Source organism: Equus przewalskii, chromosome 1 (genome assembly GCF_037783145.1).
Source record: "Equus przewalskii isolate Varuska chromosome 1, EquPr2, whole genome shotgun sequence".
Taxonomy (NCBI): Eukaryota; Metazoa; Chordata; class Mammalia; order Perissodactyla; family Equidae; genus Equus; species Equus przewalskii.
In genome coordinates, this window is record NC_091831.1 from 146,386,683 (window position 1) to 146,406,645 (window position 19,963).

A 19,963-nucleotide genomic window follows, 5' to 3' on the forward strand; every position below is an offset into this window, starting at 1 on the left:
AGTTTTTTGATTATAGCTGCTCTGAACTCATTGTCACTTAGTTCACCTAAGTCCAAGTCCTCAGGACTTAATTCTATGTTTTTATTGTTTTCCTTCTGGTCTGGGGCTTTTATAAATTGCTGGATGGTAGAGGAGCGGTTTTTTCTCATGGTGGTAGAATTCAGTTGCAGTTACAGCCTGTCGCCACTAGATGGGGGTCGAGAGCCACGTGTTATGAGCTCTCCGCCTTGGGGCAAGATGGCTGCACCCACTGGCTTTGCTGGGGGGGAGGGGCTTTTACTCACACGTGCCGGTCTGGGTTCAGATCAGTTCTGTTCTCTGGTCTCCCAAGGCCCTGGGTTCATGGGGTCCCCATGGATGGAAGCTTTACCCCCGTCAGTGGGTCTCCACTGAATCAGCGTCAGGAGTGCTGGATGATCCCCCGGTCGCGTGGCCCCTCCCCCGCTCCTTCCCGACCTGCGCTGCAGCGATCGCAGACTCTAGGGGAGGGAGCTATGTTCTCTCCTACCGTTCCAGCGCCTCCGAGGCCATCTGCAAGGTTTATGATCTCCGCCTTCTTGGTATTGTAGGTCTCTAACGAGCTGGCATTATGTTTATTCTCTGAAATTCAGTTCTTCCAATCTTTTGTTGTATTTTGGAGGGGAGAGAATCCCGGGTTAGCTCACCCCGCCATTTTGCTCCACCCCTTCTCCTCCATAAATTTTAAAAATTTTGATGAAGTTCAATTTTTATCTATTTTTCTTTCGTTTGTTGTGCTTTAGGATCATATCTAATAAATTACTGCTTAATCCGAGGTCATGGAGATTTATGCCTGTGATTTCTGTAAGAGTCTTTTAGTTTTAGCCTTTACATTTAGGTCTTTGATCCATTTTGAGTTAATTTTTGTATATGATGTTAGGTAGGAATACAAATTCATTTTTTTTTGCATGGATATGTAGTTTTCCCTGAACCATTTGTTAAAAAGAACTATAGATCTTTTTAATCTATGCATCTTTTGTTTTTTACTTTTAACATAGAGTATTGCAAACATACACAGAAATAGATAGTATAATAGATTCCCATGTATCCATTATACAATTGTAAAAATTATATAAAAGTTCTATCGTTCATATGTCATCTAATCCTCCACCCCCAGCACAACTCCTTTTCCTCTTAGAGTGCTTTAAGGCAAATCCAAGACTTTTTATCACTTTGTACATTGGTAGTTTATGTATCTCTTACAGAGAAATACTTTTTAACATAACCACACCACTAGTATTACACCCTACGAAATTACCAATTATTCCTTTATATCATACCTAGTACCTGCTCAATTTTCTCTGATTGCTAGTTGTTTACTTAGGTTGATATATATCTTGTTTCTTGTAATGTGTATTTTCCGTGCCATTTATTTGTTAGAGAAACTGGATGATGTTGTCCTTTAGGATCTCTAGCATCATGAATTTAGCTCATTGTATCCTTATGTTGACATTTAACAAGTGTCTCTATTCCCCTTATTTTTGTAACCTGATAATTAGATCTAGAAGCTTGATTAGATACTTGTTTTGTTTTGTTTTTGTTTTTTAGGCAAGAGACTTCATGGGTGGTACTAAGAAAATTTTGTTGCATTATATCAGGAAGCACTTATGTTTTATTGTCCTGCTTTTTAGTGATGTTAAGATTGATCAATGAATTTAACTTGATCCTTCTGTATTAAAGTTCCACTTTTACCTTATAGTTTTAGCAACCATGGATGGTTGTTGCCTAGATTTATTATTTAACCAGGGAATGGAAAATAGTGATTTTCTAATTCTGTAGTTTCTTCTGCATTTGTTAGCTGTGATTATTCTCTAAGGAAAAAGTTGTCCTCCATCATCTCTTTGGTTTCCCAGAAATAGTGTTCATACCAGAAAAGCAGGATAAATGCTTGATTCTTTCTATTTATTTGCCAATTTTCAGTATAATGAGTTGTACTCTAGCAACCTCCAAAATTGACCAATGAGGAATTTTCTTTTTTGGGTGTCATTATGAACTCATGGGTGTTTATATTTTTGAAGTTTTTCAATCATTGCAGACACCATTCTCATATATGCTCAAATTGTTGCATCTTTGGCAAATGAGAATCTTTTCAGTTGTCTCTGATTTCCTTTTGACTTGCCTGTAGTAGTACTGTTAAAATTTTTGCTGTTGGATTTGACAAGATGTCACAAATTCATTTTGTGCAATTTCCTATGCCAAACCTGGAGTGAGTCATTTTTCCAAGGGGCCCTGATTTCATTTAGTGGGAAATGATGTTTAGAATCCACAATCCAGAGGCAGGGGTGCACATTGCTACTGGGTTATCATTATTTTTAGACCTCTTCGGGCCAATCATCATGCCAAATCTTCTATCATAATTTCTGGATTGTCTGATCCTTGTTATGTAGCTGATTCCTAAGGGCATTTCCTGGAAACAGTATTCTTTGAATTCTGTGTGTTCATAACTGTTTGTTTCTGTTAGCCTTGAAGGTTAGTTTGACAGGATAGAACATCCTTGGCTCACTTTTTTTTTTTTTTTTTGAGGAAGATTAGCCCTGAGCCAACATCTGCGGACAATCCTCCTCTTTTTGCTGAGGAAGACTGGCCCTGAGCTCACATCCGTGCCCATCTTCCTCCACTTTTTATATGTGGGATGCCTACCACAGCATGGCTTGCCAAGTAGTGCCATCTCCACACCTTGGATCTGAACGGGCAAACCCCAGGCCACCAAAGCAGAAAGTGTGCACTTAACCACTGCACTAGTGGGCCGGCCCCTTGGCTCACTTTTTATTTCCTTGAGTGTTTAAAGATATAATCTCATTGTCTACTGGTATAAGTTGTTTGTACCAATGTCTTTTGTCAGTCCAATTTTCTTTGCCTTATAAATAACTTGGACTTTCTGCACAGATGCCCAGTGAATTTTTTTCCCTTTTAAAATCCAGTAGTTTTTACTAGACTTTGTCTTGGTATTGACATTCTGAGTTGTTTTCCCAGGTATGTGGTATACCATTTCAACATGCAGATTTAGCTTTTTTTTAAATTCTCAAAAAATTTTTGTGAATTATAGTGGCTAGTATTTGTTGTATTTCATAGATTTGGTTTTCTTTTTTGGGGCCTTCTATAATATATATTTTGTATTTAGTTTGCCTTTTATTTATCATTTTTAACTTTCAAGTTTCTTTTTAATTCTTTTTCATTTTCTCTTTTCTTTTTTCTCTATTGGTGTGATATCTTCTCCTGTGTCTCTTGTAGGTGAGTCTTCACTTTTTTCTTTCATTTCTAATTCTCTTCTGAGTTTGCTCAGATTTCTTTTTATGCCTTCCTATTACCCAGCTCTCTCATTTACGAGCTTTTTAAATTATGATTTATGATGTTTTAAAGCTTCTTTTTCTTACTTTTAGTTTGTTCTGTATTATTAGGTCACAATTTTCATCTCCTTTAGGCCATATTTTTCTGTTGTATCTACATTTTCTATACGTATGCTGTTCATGTTATTATTATCCTCTCTTTCTTGTAATCATTGTATTGGATTTGATCAAAAGCCCTTTTCTGTGGGTCATGTTTATTTCCTGTGCATTTTAAGTGCATTATGTAACATTAAAATTTTATTAGTTCTGTTGATGTTAAGCTCTAAGTTACAAAACTGTTAAACTGTGAGCTGTTGTAAATTAGGTACCATGTCTTTTTCTTGAGCAATATGTTGTATTTAGGAGAGTGGTCTGTCCGTGTCACCTGCCATTGACACCATGCTTGTCCTATAGTCTAGGAGTCTCAGTTATTGTAAATTATATCTGCACTGTAACGTAATGTCTTTGTGAAGTCTAGCTATTTCACTGGGCATCTATAATAGAAAGATAAGTACTTCTTTAATAGGCACTAAACAGATTTTGGAACTGAGTTTGTAGGATTTTTCTCACCTCTCCAACAAAGCAACCTAATTAATGTATAGGATTAGTAGTGCTACTTGGTGCTGGAATGTTTGTGTTAATTAGTTATCCCTGATATGCTGCTGCTGTTTCTTTGTTTTAGGTTAAATGGAAACCACCCTTGGGAGCTGGATGCCTGTGTAGCCATTCTACCACATCAGTGAATTGCAATGAGTGGAGGAGGAGAGCAGCCAGATATCCTCAGTGTTGGAATCCTGGTCAAAGAAAGATGGAAAGTGGTGAGTAGACATTTCAGAGAGAGAGAGAGAGAATGTGTGTGTCTGTACATGTGAGGGATAATTTTTGGTGTCTTTATAAAAATGGCATTTTATTAAGAAATAATACATATATTGCTTATGTGCCTAAAGCAGTTGTTTTCAGTTATTTTCCTATCATTGTTCTGTTTATACCCTAATTCTTATTCTTGCTTCATATAGTAGTAAATTTTCCTAACCTCTGATAGCTAATATTGAGTAAGGTAAACACAAGCGTATTTAGGGAAAGAACAAATTAAAAAAATATATATAGTAAAATGAACTTTCTTTTTTATATCACTACTTTCTATTAAGGAGAATTGTAAGTATGCTTAAAAATAATGAGACTGATATAATGAACCTCCATGTACTCATGCCCTAGCTTAAACAGTTATCAGTTTATGGTCAATCTTGTTTCATTGCTTTAACCTCCCTCCCATAATATTTTGAAGCATATTTCTTACCTTAGCGTTTCTTCTGTACGTACTTCAGTGTGTATCTCTAAAAGATAAAGACTTCTTTTTAAAACATAATCATGATATCATTATCATACCTAAAAAAGTAATAATTTCTTAACATCGTTAAGTATCCTTCTAGCTTTCACATTTCCCTGATTATTTTGTGAATTATTTTTAACAGTTTGAATCAAATTCAGATAAAGTCTGGATATTGCAATTGGTTGACATCACTTAACTTTCTTTTAATTTTCTTGGTTCCTTTTCATCTCTCTTCTTTTCCTTCTAATTTATTTATTGAAGAAACTAGGTCATTTGCCTGTAGAATTTCCCAAAGTTTGGATTTTTCAGATTGCTTTCATGTGGTGTTAATGTGTTTCTCTGTCTCATGTATTTTATGTAAATTGTTAGTTATATGTAGAGGCTTGATTAGATCTGAGTTTAGGTTTGTTTATTGAGATGGGGGCCTTTTTTTCTTAAAGGTTACTGTGAACTTTCAAATGGAGGCACATAGTATCTTCATCATTGCTGAGGTCTATTAATTCATTAGAGATTGCACATTGCTGATATTCTATCATTCCTTCATTTATTAGTTAAAGTACATTTATAAGAGAAATTTCTCATCAACTATTTGATTATTCTGAGATGCAATTTGATTAGGAAAACAGGATAAATGCTTCTTTTTCTTAATTTGCCAGTTTTCAAAATAATGAATTGGTTCCCTAGCATCATCATCTTTTTTTTTTTTAAAGATTTTATTTTTCCTCTTTCTCCCAAAGCCCCCTGGTACATAGTTGTGTATTTTTAGTTGTGGGTCCTTCTAGTTGTGGCACGTGGGATGCCACCTCAGCATGGCCTGATGAGCGGTGCCAAGTCTGCGTGCAGGATTTGAATCATTGAAACCCTGGGCTGCCGCAGTGGAGCACGCGAACTTAACCACTCGGCCACAGGGCCAGTCCCAACCCTAGCATCTTCTAAAAGTGACCAGTGAGATTTATTTTAAAGATTGGCACCTAAGCTAACATCTCTTGCCAATCTTTTTTTCTTCTTCTTCTCTCCAAAGCCCCCCAGTACATAGTTGTATATTCTAGTTGTAGGTCCTTTTGGCTCTCCTATGTGGGTGCCACCTCAGCATGGCTTGATGAGCGGTGCTAGGTCCGTGCCCAAGATCTGAACCAGCGAAACCCTGGGCCGCTGAAGCGGAGCGTGTGAACTTAACCACTCGGCCATGATGCTGCTGGCCCCGAGATTTTTTAAATATAATTAAGAATTTGTGGATTTAAACATATTTAATGTATTTCAGTCCATTGTAGTTATTATCCTTATTGGTGCTCAGGTTGTCTTGTTTGACTAAGGAGACACCCTTCAAGTTGTCTCCTAAGTCCTCTTAACATGATGCTAATTGTCTTTTGATGGCTTCATTGCTCTAGACTTGGAATCTGCCATCTCTCCTCCTGTTAAAGGAGCTATTTTTGTTTTGGACATATTTAAATATATTTTATTGCTACCCAGTCTTTTTTTAACCAAAGTTTTAATTCATTAGCAGGTTTAGCAAAGCTATTTTAGTGGTTTCCTTAATCTATCAGCAGATTGGAAAAAGAAGATTCTTCCTTTAGAAATAAAGATTTTATTTCTCTGGTACAGTTTGAATCATATAGTGTAACTGGTTCAGTGTTTTACTGATTAGGTAAATCAATAGGCTTTGAAAATTTACTCGAATAAATGTAAGAAAAGAACCATGTCATCATCATGGACTGGTGCAGGGAGCTTCTGACAATTGATAATCTTTGTGTGAGTCAGGCATGAGTGTTGCTTTGATGAGAGCTTTGTATTAAATGCTGTGATGAAAGTTGGCTGTTCTCCAGTAGACATATCAAAAGATGACAAATGAAGCTATGCCCTCCGTAGTTGCTCTGTCTTGATAATTAGAGCTAATATTGTGTGGAACATTTTCCCCAAATATGGCAGAGTGGCATTTTTAGTAAGAAATCACAGGCTCTTTGCTAAGGATGGTGTTTTGGTTATCTGTTGTTATGTAACAAACTATGGGGAAAATTTAGAGGCTTAAAACATTTATTTTACTCACAGTTTGTGGATTGGGAATTTGGGAAGAGTTTGTCTGAGTGGTTTGTCTGTTAGCCATGTGGGACTAGCAGGGTTAATTGGGTTGGAGGATCCACTTCCAAATGGCTTGTTTGCTGCCACGGGGGTCCTTAGTTCCCTCATCACTGCCATCCTGGTGGCTCATTTTCTAGGACCTCTTCATAGAGCTATGACTTCTCAGAACGGTCACACTTTTTACATGGTAGCTTGCTCTTGAGACACAGAAACTACAAGGTTGGTTAAGAGACATTCTCAGAACTGGTACAGTGTTACTTTGCCATATTTTGTTGGTTAAAGCAATCACAAGATCCATCTAGATTTAAATGGATGGGATATGGACTCTACCTCTCGATGGAGGAGTGGCAAGGTTACATTAAAGAAGAGCAAAAAGGATGGGCGATATTGTTGTGGCCATCTTTGGAAAATACAGTCTGCCACAGGCCTTACCTTTGTTCTTTCCCTAATCTGCATACCCCCATCATACTAAACTGCCTGTGTGTCTCATAAGCATTGATGATATCTTAGGGCTTTGTCAAGCTCAATAAAAGAAATTAACACTCTACTGTTGTTCAAATGACATCATAGGAATAAACCAAGGAGCAAAATCATTTACTTCAGCCTAGATTTTTTGTTCTGTCATTTGGTAAGGTTTTTTGTGAGGTAAAACATGAAGCCACCTCTCATCACAGTCCATAATTAAAAAGATATCCCTTTGGTACTGTTTATGAGTTTTTTAAGTTATACTCAGCTTTGTTTAATGGACAAAATATAAAGAATCATAAGTACCAATCAGGGCCCAAGAAAGAGCAATTTATTTAACTGAAATTAAGTTCTGGAACTTTTTTTAATCCCCAACTCATACTAGAGTTCCTCCTGTTATTCTTCCCATCACCAAACCAGAATAAAGAGGGATTGTGGCTCGTATATATGAAGCAAGGAATATTTATTTAGTAATAATTATATAGTTACCACTTTTGGCAGATGTTATGGGCAAAACAAAAAGTCGAAGGAGTGGCTGGCCCTCTCTTTGGAGAAGCTTAGTTTCACTGTAGGGGGCTGGGTCATTGAAAATGGAAAGTTAAACAACATAAGAGTTAAAAAACAGTATAGTGTGTTAATACAAGTAATAACTGAGGTATTTAGCCTAGTAAAATGATTAAGTGTTTAAGCAAATAATCTCTAGAAATTCAGAATGTAAAGAAATCAGCCTAGATGTAGTAATCAGTACAGACCCAGTGGAGAAAGAAATAGGACTTGAGGTCAGGCCTCTGGGAGGTTAGGATTTAGGACCCTATGACTCCACTGATCACTTCCTACATTATGTCATATCCTAGATATTTGATAATATGGTAAGGAGAAGACCTAGTTTAAGGAAATTGAAGAAGACTAGTTTCATGCTGTATCTAACTTGAAGTATATTACCCATCCCCCTCCCACCCCAGTTTCTCACAGCTCTACAGGTCCAGTTGTCACCAGCTCTTCAGAACTTTCTTGTAATCCCTAGACAAAGATCCTAATATTCCCTAGTTAGGCTAACACATTTTATCAGGAAGAATAAATTGTTTGATGAAAGTATTTGATCAGAGTTTATTCTTATTTGAGTGCATATATACACACACACACCCTGAGCTCTGAGATAGTTTGGAATAGGATCTGTCTGCCTCTTCTGTGGAGCCTGTTCAGTGCCTCAGAGAGGAGGGTAAATGGTGCAGAGAGGGCTGGGTTCTGGCTGCCCCACTCCTACCTTCCACCTCCCCACATACAGATGTCAACCAGGTTCCCGATAAGATTTCAATTGGCAAAAGATTTTATGGTTTAAAAAGCCTTCAAATGATTACCTTAGAATTAAAACAACAAATCTGATTGTTGAGGGGCCTTGTGGGAAGTGAAGCTTCAGACACTGTGTTGTAATAGTTCTGATGCTGGCTGTAGACCAAATTTTAAATTGTTTGTGACTGAAATAATTTCATTACTCTTTTGTAGATAAACCTGTGGGAAAGATTTTGATGTCATTTCTAGATATTTTCTTTCTTCTTGGCATATGCATAGTTAATTTAACAATCTTGAGATCTTTTATTATAAAATAGGGATAGTAAAATTATATGTTATTTTCTAAATATAAGAGATGAATTGGTTTCCGATGAGAATGTTCTATTAATTTTGTATGCGTATGTTCTTATTTATTTCCAGTTGAGAAAGATTGGGGGTGGGGGCTTTGGAGAAATTTACGATGCCTTGGACATGCTTACCAGGGAAAATGTTGCACTGAAGGTGGAATCAGCTCAACAACCAAAACAAGTTCTGAAAATGGAGGTTGCTGTATTGAAAAAACTACAGGGTAAGCTGTTTTGTATGATATGCCAAACAATTTATAAGTTGCTGTTGTCTTCCTGAACCTCAATTACGTTCTCTAACTATTAATTGAATATTCTGATGTCAGCTTGTTAACATGCTAAACATTTTTCTCTTAGAAATTTTATCGCTACCTAGTAGTAGTAGAAATATTGATTGCTTAGAATAATTGGACTTTGGGAATTCCTTTTCATGGTGAATAAGGATGAGAGAGAGTGAATTACCTGAAACGTTGTGCTTTAGAAAGTGTTTTCATAAGTCTGTTATGGTAAAATTTGCCTTTTTTTTTAAACAACCAAACATAGATACCTCTGAGTTATTTCTATTCGTGTCTTTGGATATTAAACGTACTTTAATCACATTAAGGAAGTTGCCTTTAAATCATACTGCAGTATGGATTAAAAATAATACTATTTGTTATGTGTTGGTTTCATTAACTTCAGTTTCATAGAATAACTCTTTCTGGCCCTGTAGTCATTTTTGAGGTCTGTTTTACTACTTAAGTCCCTATTTTTTTACTACAAGGATAAATAATTTTTTTTCTTACATCAATCCAGTGATGTAAAACCCTGAATACATTGCTAGTTTGTATTATCTTTATATTTTCACGTTAATGACATAATTTGATATTACTGATGTTTAAATGTTTTATCTTAATCAAAATTAAAAAGGGGTGATTAGCACGTTAAATGATCTTATTAAGCTCTAGAAGGTTTGATTTTGTTATGGGACGTTCATTAATATCTAAAGGATTTTAGTATTAATACACAGAGCAAAGGAAGTTGCTATAACTGTTGGAAATAGCTATGGTTGGTAGAAATAGCAAGGGTGAAATGCTATGTAGTCTAGGACCCTCAAATTCACGGCCGGCCATGCAGTCTCTAGCGTAAAGGTGCTCTCTTTGTGAATCCCTGATATTTTGAATTCTAGTAAATTAGTTTCTATTAAGTTAATGAAATGTGTATTATGTATTCTGGCAACATCTGTTCTTTGAATCCTTGTCCTTTGCCTTAAGCTTTCTAATTATCCAAGTTTTTCTACCAGTTGCTTCATTTGATTAGTGAATGATGCTGATGAAATTCTGTTTAGTAGGTATTTTTAGCCCAAACTTAGCTTTCCTGAAACATGGAAATCAGGAAGACAGTGGATAGATCAGCACCCGTTGTCACTACTGAAAAAAACAGATAATTGGAGAAGGAAGAATAGGGAAAAAGATGATGCTGTCTTTTTCTTACCTTTTCTCCTTTCTCCCTATTTCTTTCGAGCTGTTCTCAGCTCAGTGACATAGAGGCCACACACAGGTGCAGCTGGAGCTACCTCTTCCTGGGTTGCACAGATCCCAGGAGATCTGTTTTACTCTCAGCCAAGCCCGTAAAGGGTATGTGAACATCAACTTGGCCTGGACAGTGCTGCTTCACCTGTCTTGCTCCTACTTGGCCCTGAGGAGATGCTTCCAGGTGAGGCAGGATACAGCTCTGTAGCCTTTTCAGTAGGTTCTCCTGCCTATTTTGGCCATGTTTTTCAGAATTCCATGTGATAAAGCTTGAAGATCAGTTTCGTATCTTTTAATGGATGAATTGGAGACCCTTGCATGCTAAGTCTCTCCTTTCCTTCTCTTTTATCTTTCATGCTATTACCTAAGATGTTTTTCCTGCCTGCGTATGACCACATGACATCCTATTCCTCAGAACCCTTCACTTTCCAAAAATAAATAGGTTTTTATCTTCTGGTCTGTATTTCAATGAGGCAGCCCTTGACTCTCTTTTCTTGACTTCCTAAGTTACCCATTCTACATCCTGATGCCTCACAACTTCTTTTTGTTGAGGGTGCTTTGGAATCTGGACCCTTTTGAGAACATTTTTATAGGGCTGAGCTGCTCTTGCCTTCCTGTTGGCATAATGACTTCTTACTCAGTGACCCCAGTAAGAAGGCTAATAAGTATCTAAGGAAAACATATATAACCAGAGGCTAACCCTTATAGGATTGGTTGCTTTTAAGTTGATGTTCGATTTTTGATAGCTGGTATAAGGATTTGTTTCTTTAAAGATAAAAAGATACTTTAGGATGAATTTAGCCTAAACTCTAAATTTTGTTGTTTTTAATAAATCATTTCCCCTTTTCAAAGTCCCAGAGTATCTGTGCCTGGATTCCCTCAGTTCTCAATTTTCTCTCAGTCTTTCCTGTACTTAACAACCCTAGATTTCCTCAGATCATGCATAACTCTCATTGGTAGCATGTTCCTTTCTCATTGGCCCTAAAGTGTGAAGGCCTTAGCAGTTTACCCCATCTTTTCTTTTGAATGACCTTCCCCATGCTACTACATCAGATTACTCTTTTTTGAAAGCTCTCTGAACTATTCTAGGTGTATCCTGCGGTTCTTTATTGAATCAAGCTAGACTCCTGGATTGTATTTGGTTTTTATAAATGTGTTTGAATGTTTTAGCCACTTCTAAACTAAACTGTCTGTGTATAGGCCTATTAGGTAGTACTTCTGCACTTTAGGGAGTTATTACTCTCTAAAGTATCGCTCCTATGTAGAACCGTAAAACTTATTAAGCTTTTCCTTTGATTAACATCATTGTTCAGAGATACCTGAGATCTTGGAAATATCTCAGAGATATAACCATTTATTTGTGTTTTTTTGTTCTCTCCATTTGTGACTATACTGTCTTCAGACTGTTGTTTTTCACTTTGTTTGCTTTGAAACTCTCTGTGCAGAGGGGATAATTGCCTCCCTGATCTGTTAGATTCTTTTTTTTTCTCTTCTCTCCCATCTTAAATAAGTGTTTTATGGTGACATCCTATCTCCACTTCACCATTTTCATGATCTCTTGAACTGTATTTCACCACACCACTTTTTTTTTTTGATAGTTTTATTTGCAGTGCTGATATAAGAGAAGAAAACCTTCTGTCCTATGATTTCAAATCTGATCACTAGTAATTCTGCAGTACCTCAGGAACCTACCGTCAATACTTTTTAAAAAGTTAGATTTCAGGGCTGGCCCTGTGGTGTAGTGGTTGAGTTTGCACGCTCCACCTCGGCGGCCTGGGGTTCACAGGTTCTGATCCTGGGTGCAGACCTATGCGCCACTCATCAAGCTATGCTGTGGTGGTGTCCCACATATGAAACAGAGGCAGATTGCCACAGATGTTCACCCAGTGAGAATATTCCTCAAGCTGAAAGAGGAAGATTGGCAACAGATGTTAGCTCAGGGCCAATCTTCCTCAAAAAAAAAAGGTTAGATTTCCATTCCATTCATAACCAAATTTGATACATGTCTAGAATCCTGTGGTGAGATAGGCAAATCTTGAATTTGCTTTTTCCCCTGATTTTTTATTATGAAAAATTTCAAATATACACAAAATAGAATTATATGATGAACATTCATGTACTCAATACTCAGCTTCAGTAAGTATCAGCATTTGGCTCATCTCGTTGCATCTGTATTCTACTCGTTCAGCATTTTTTCCCACCTTGCTGAAGTATTTGACATCATATCATCTATAAATACTTCAGTATGTATCTCTATCTAATAGATAAGGGCTCTGCTCTTTTTTTTTTTTAATGAAAATATTATTTCATAGAGTCATGAATTACCAGCCAGACAAGGAACTTGTGGGGTTGAGGTGGGGGGTGTTTGGGGATGTCAAAATTTGACAGATATTATTTTGCCTATGAGAGCTTTGTTGATAATTGATGATTTTATGAATCTATTAGATTGTATCAATTAGAACATAGAAAGCCTTAGCCACTTATCCCTCACCAAAAAAAACCCAAAAAGAGTGGTATAAGAACATATTAGTGGTAGTGTATGTTAAACAGTAGGAAAATTTGGGGGACCTGTATTATTGAAAATGTGAAATAATAAGGCAGTGGAAACTCCTCAGGTGACCAGTTTTAAGAATAGATTGGAGAACCTCATTAGAGAGGAAGCCCGTGTTCCAGTTTTTCTTTTTTTTAATTAATAAAACTTTACTTTTTAGAACCATTTTAGGTTTACAGAAAAATTGAGGAGAAAGTACAGAGTTCCTAAATACCCTCTCCCCAGCTACAGTTTCCCCTATTAGTAACGTCTTGCATTACTGTGGTACATTTGTTAAAATTGGTGAGCCAATATTGATACATTATTACTAACTGAAGTCCGTAATTTACATTATGGGACTCCTTTTTTAATAACATAAACACAATAGTCTTAAACACCTAACAAAATTAAGTTATTTCTCAGTACCATCTAAAATCTAAAATCTAGCCAGTGGTTAATTTCTCCCCTTGTCTCAAAAATATCTTGACAAGGTTGTCTTGTTCAAACCAAGATTCACAGACATGGTGGACACATTTCATTTGATTGACATGTCTCTTAAGTCTTTCTCAATCTATAAGAGTTCCCCTACCCCCAACTTTTTTTCTAACCTTTCCATTTATTTATTGAAGAAATGAAATTCTTAGCTTAATAGAATAGTCCAAATTCTGGATTTGGCTGATTGCATCCTTGTGGTATCTTTTAACATATTCCTGTATCCTCTGTGTTTTCTGTGAATTGGTGGTTAGATCTAGAGGTTTGACATACATGTTGTTGTTATTTTTGGCAAGAGTACATTATTTAGATTCATTGTTTCCATATGGGTTGCAGCATAGTTATTTTTCTGATTCTTTTATTGCTTCCAAATTTCTGAACTGGAATTATTGTACAAAGTAGAACTTGATTTCATCAGCTGTTTGTTTCCCCTGAAATGTAATTACTGCAAGAAGGGCAGAATAAAAGCTTGACTTTTCTTCCCTTTTATTTACTAATTTTCAGAATAATGAGTTGTGCCCTTATGTGACCAGTGAGTTTTTTTGTTTTGAGTATCATTATGAACTTATGGATTTTTGTGTTTTATTTCAACCCATTGCAGTTGTTATTCTTTTGATGCTCAAGTTCTCACATTTGACTAGTGGAAGCCCTTTCAAGTTGGCTGCTGTGTGCTTCTGGTAGAACTCCAGCATTCTGTGATATCATCCTTGCTTTCTGGCACAGCACATGTTTCAGGCATTCCTTGAACTTTCCATGTGCCATAGTTGGAATCAGGAATCCTGTTTCTCAGAGCAGCTCTGCTTCCTTGTATTGGGAAACAACTGAGACCACAGTATGTGCACTAGGGCAATAATGCTATTGAGCCAATACAGCTCTCTCTATAGGTTTTAATAAGTACTGGATTTTGCCTGGTTTATTCTTATGTGCACTTTTCAATTTGTTTCCATTGTTTATTTTTAAAAATACATTTATGTTCTCTTTTAAATTGCAGGCCTCTTACAGGACAGGAATTATGTACATTTAAACTTGACATTTGTGCTTAGTAGCAAAATGATAGCACACAGTAGCTTTGTATTTGGTGATAGCGTACATTTCTAAATGGAGATGTGGGAGAATAGGATAACAACTCTTCTATTTTTGGTTGTTATTTTTTCCTCAGCTTCATTTTTTTTTTTTTTTTGGTAAGAAAAAGAAATAATGAGGTCTGGGATAATTTGTTAAAGAGTGCTTATAAATACTAATTGATAAAAGTCACCTTTGGATGACTAGGGCTTAGATTCTTAAAACCATGTTAGATAGAGATTCAACTCTTCATTGTTATAAAAGATAGTCACTTGGATCTTCCAGAAAATGATATCTATTTGGTTTAGAAGGTTTTATCTTTGCATATAGGTGAGTCTAATGTTTTGGGAATTCAGAATATTGTCAAATTACTATAATTTATACTTAGTATATCTTTTCATCAAAGGAAGTTTTCCTAGGATCTTTAAAAGTTTATGTTTTGTATACTTGCTTACAGTTGGTATAAAAATATATACCTAAGCATAGAAGTAGTTTCTCTTTAAAAGTATGCTAAAGGACCAGTCCTGGTGGTCTAGCGGTTAAGTTCCATGTGCTCCACTTGGGCGGCCTGGGTTCACTTCCCGGATGCAGACCTACACTGCTCTGTTAGCGACCATGCTGTGCTGGCAGCCCACATTTTGAAAAATAGAGGAAGATTGGCATGGATGTTAGAAGGACAAATCTTCCTTAGCAAAAAAAAAATTAATTAAAAAAATGGCTATAATTCAGATTTCTCACTAATACTTATGTGTATTCCTCCATAACGTGTTCAATCTAATGGAGTTTATTGTATTTAAAAATTGCTGGTTAAATCAATGAATGACTAAAAAGTTGTCCGGCCTTTCTTTCCCATTTTAGCTCTTTACCTCATGTTGTGAATGATCAGCATCATCTTATCTCTTGGGCCCTTTCAGAGTACCAACTTGAGTAAAACTGAGGTTTTTCTCTTTATGTATTACCTTGGATGGGAAGGTAATTAAATAAACACCTACTTAATTATTTAAAAGTTTTTCTCCTCTAAATCTTCTAAAAACAGGTGAAGATCCTATTAATATCAAGAAATAAAAGAGTAAATGCCATTGTTTGATAACCAAATACTTTTATTATTCTCATTTGAAATAGCTGAGAATTAATTTCTGTTGCCCCATATAAATGCAGGGAGGGGCTAGCCCCGTGGCATAGTGGTTAAGTTTGGTGTGCTCTGCTTTAATGGCCTAGGTTCATGGGTTTGGATCCTGGGTGCGCACCTACACTACTTGTTGGTGACCATGCTGTGGCGGCAACCCACATACAAAATAGAGGAAGATTGGCACAGATGTTAGCTCAGGACAATCTTCCTCAAGCAAAAAGAGGAAGATTGGCAACAGATGTCAGCTGAGGGCAAATCTTCCTCAGCAAGAAAAGATAAATAAATAAAATAAATGCATGGAAAAACTACATTTTTCCTTATAGCCCATAAAGAAGAAGTGATTTTGACTTCCAGGGACTTTTTTTTTTTACCCTGAAATATTGGTCCTGGATTTTATTTTTGCCTTGGAGACTGCAGCGCAAAAGCTGAGGGTTGGGAAGAAGGGTTACTATTGCAGAAGTATGTTTTCTGCCTTCCGTATTTGAAGTCTCCAGCCACTGCCACAAAGTATGACTACTCTCTTTCCTCCAGTCATGAGAACGTAAGAGATATGTAGTTTCCAGATTAGACCACTGGTCTATCCAGTATAGAAAACTGTCTGTGAAAGTTACTCCCAAGTTGCTTGCCTTCGTTTTAGGTTCATCTGTTCCATCAAAGGGGTTTAGAAGATCTCTGATAACTCCTTTTGTGGGAGAGCCGTAGTAGTTGAACTATGGGAGCTAAAAGGTAAAGATAAACCCTTACCCCTCATTATATCCTTTAACCTTTTGTAAATTTTTCATCTGCCCTTTCATTTCTTTCAACCTGTGCATTTTTCCCCTAAAGTAACTTTTGCTTGCCTTAGTTACGACTCATCTGTTTCATCAAAGGTGTTACGGGATCTCTGAGAACTTTATCTGTTCATTTTTACATTTCCCTTCTTGAAAGGTTTCACATTATCTGCTAGCTTGGGGATTTGTCTGTTCATTACTCTGTTTGGGTTTAGAAAAACGACATATAGGAAATAGAATAGGCGTAGATTAAGGAGCAGAAATCCATTTTCTTGAAAGAGAATGTTAAGTATATCTGTGTGTCTTTGTATACATGTACACACATATATTTATATGTACTTTACATGTACAAAGAAAGGCTGGAGTCATACAGAACTCAGGAAGCCACTGGGAATGGTTATGTTTGCGTATTGGAATTAGGGGGACCAGGAAAGGAGAGGATCTTTTACTTTTTTCCTTTATACCTTCAGTGCTGAAGAAATTAAAAAGAATACAAACTTTTTTTGATAGTAAAAATGTAATATAATGATGATTATAAATATCTTCAAAATCCATTCTTACTGTTTATCTTCTCTTTAAATTTCTCAATGCTTAAAAATACATGGTGGGCCGGCTCAGTGGCCTAGTAGTTACGTTTGGGCATTCTACTTCAGTGGTCCAGGGTTTGCCAGTTTGGATCTCAGGCGTAGACCTACACACCACTTATCAAGCCATGCTGTGGCAGGCGTCCCACATATAAAATAGAAGAAGATGGGCATGGATGTTAGCTCAGGGCCAATCTTCCTCAGCAAAAAGAGGAGGATTGGCAGTGGATGTTAGCTCAGGGCTAATCTTCCTCAGAAAAACCAAAACATGGTAAATTAGTACAATGTAATGTAATTAAAAAACTCTTTTGTGTTGTGAACTTATTTTATAAATGGTTGGTAATATCTTGCTTGTAGGGAGATCTATAGCAGTGTTTGAGTGCTGAGTGTTAAGCTCATTCTTGCTTACCTTGTTTTATTATCTTATATCTAGTTCATATGTAAGGCCTCCTTCCATCTTTTTTACAACCCTTTTTAAGGGTGTAAGTGTTCACGGTAAAAAAAATTTAAAAATGAAACAGAAGAGTAAAGTGTAAAAAAGTTTCCTTTCTCTTAGCTCCTCACTCTCCTTCTCCAAAGTTAACCACTGTTACTGATTTCGTGTTTTTTTCCAGAAATATTCAGTACGTATTGTAATCTATCCACACACATATATATGTAATCATATGATATAGGTATAGTATATATATAATCATATAGAATCATAACCATATATAAGATTATATACCTGGGTATATGTGTATATCTATGTGGATATATAGCCATGAATATATATGATATATATAATGATGTGATTGTGTGTGTATATATAAAATCTCTCTCCCTTACTCACATCCCCCAACAACATGTGGAATCATACTAGATATATATACTGTTCTGCAACTTGATGTGACCCCTTAGATTCAGACAGTAAGTCTCATTTTTTATGCTCTGCAGCGGGACTAATCCTTCAAATGTGCCGATTAGATCATGTCACTCCCCAGCCTTTGCTAAAACACTTCAGGGCCTTCCTTTTCTCAGGTAGAGTACACCCATCTTAACATAGCATAGAAAACCTTGAATTGACTCCTGCCTGCTTCTCTAGACTCTTTTTCTTGACTCTTTTGGGCTTACTCTCAGTTATCTTGAACTTTTTTCAGTTTCTTAAACAGCTTATGCCTCTTATCTGCAATCTGCTTCCTCTGTTGCATACTTTGGATAACTCCTACTTTTTTTTTCATCTTTTAAAAAATTTATAACAGTCCTAGTGTTTATAAAAATCCATAGGTAAAGTAAGATTTAAAGAAATAAAGCAAAGTACAATTAAGAACTTCAGTATTTTTTCCTAAGCATATAATATCCGAAGTATATATGCTTAAAAAAAATGTGATCCTACTAGCTTGTTTGCTCCCTTTTCCTCTATAAGGTTATTACAGGATTTATTTATTTTTAATTTTTTATTTCTTATAATCAAAGTTATACAAATAGTTTAAATAATCAATCAGTTCTACAAAGTTTGTTATGAAAAACAGTAGTCCAAATTCTGGTTCCGGATAAGATGGAGTAAGCACACTTCACCCTGTCTCTCCCACTGAATGCAGCTATAAAACCTGGACAGAATGCTTGGAGTGGCTATTTGAGGACTCTGAAAAATAAATTGTAGAAGGCAGATTGGGGAAGAAGACCAGAATTCAAAGTACCACTGAGCCGGCGGTGAGTTTGCCATTTTTTTTCTTCCAGTATGCCCCAGGCTGAACGTACTGTATCCTGAAACTTGGAAGTGAGCATTATTAACACAGACAGAAAAAGCTCCAGGAGAAGCCCTGTAGTTCTGACTCAAGAAGTCAGAAAGGGATCTCTTTTTTCTTCTTTTTTTCCTTTCACTCTCTTGCACCCCAGACCTCAAGCAATCCTTGGCAGCTGCTGCAGTGGCCTCAGTGAGGGCAGGCAGGAGCCTAAATCTCAGAGGAGGGGAACTTTCCTCTCAGATTGGAGGAGCTGTGGTCTCAAGAGATTGGGGCGAATTTCATTGCTTTTCTTCTCCCTCTGCTCCTCTGTTGCTTGGCCCTGATGTCGGCAGAGTCATGGGAAGTACACAGCAGAATGGAGTTACTGAAGCCCCAGCTTTCTGCTGGAAGGCTGGAAAAGGGGAACCCCCGGGAACTGAAAGACTGCAAGAGAATGAGGAGCTTGGGAAACTGACCACGTAAGTTGCTTACGGACTCCTGAGCTGACTTCCGAGCTCTGGATGTATGAGCCTGATCCTAAACAGCATACATAAATGTTGAGGACTGAATTATGGGATAGACCACCACCACCCAAGCCCCAAACTGGACACTGCGTGGGACAGTTATGTAATACATTCAATATGACTACAAAGGCTTTGCAAATTGAATAGAAATTGGAAATACAACCCAGAAGGCTGGTCAGAACTTGACGTGTGAACCAAACTGTCAATTACTGGCTAAAACAGAAACACCAACATTCTCAGTGGGACTTAAACAAGATCCAGAGTCTCATAACCTAATATTCAAAATATCCAGAATACAATTTAGAATTACTCAGCTTAAAAAGAACTAGAAAAATCCATACTCACATGGGAAAAGGCAAAAAAATGCCAATGCCAAGATCACACAGATGTTAAAATTATCTCAAAAAGACTCTTAAAATTAGCTATTATGACCATGTTCCAGGAATGAGTGGGAAGATAGGAAGTCTCAGGAAAGAAATAGAAGATATAAAGAAGAAATAAATGGGAATTTTAGAACTGAGAAATACAATAATGGAAATTAAAAACCTCACTGGATGGGCTCATTATCAGAGTGGACATGACAGATGAAAGAGTGAACTTGAAAATAGATCAATAGAAATGATCTGATTTGAACAATGGAGAAAAAAGGCTAAAAATAAATAAATGAACAGCCTCAGGGACCTATGAGACTATCATAGGTCTAACATTTGTGTCATCAGAGACCCAGAATGAGAAGAGAGTGAGTGTGGTGCAGCAAAAATATTTGAAGAAATAATGGAATACATATTGGAAAGGAAGAAATAAAC

The 19,963-nt window shown here is 36.7% G+C and overlaps 1 protein-coding gene across 12 annotated transcripts in view; it reads left to right on the forward strand.

Moving 5' to 3' along the window:
- Window positions 1-19,963, forward strand: part of TTBK2 (tau tubulin kinase 2) — a 142,496-nt gene that overhangs the window by 26,293 nt on the left and 96,240 nt on the right. For 4 of the 12 annotated variants that reach the window (XM_070582881.1, XM_070582877.1, XM_070582888.1 and 1 more), the window contains 2 exons: window positions 4,027-4,162; window positions 8,926-9,073. In XM_070582881.1, coding sequence (XP_070438982.1) covers window positions 4,094-4,162; window positions 8,926-9,073 — 217 coding nt within the window. In that variant the 5' untranslated portion in view covers window positions 4,027-4,093. Of the gene's footprint in view, window positions 1-4,026; window positions 4,163-8,925; window positions 9,074-10,352; window positions 10,545-15,302; window positions 15,417-16,210; window positions 16,300-17,863; window positions 17,948-18,507; window positions 18,620-19,963 lie in introns of those variants that run through there. The other 8 variants (XM_070582936.1, XM_070582920.1, XM_070582937.1 and 5 more) reach the window with 6 other exon arrangements.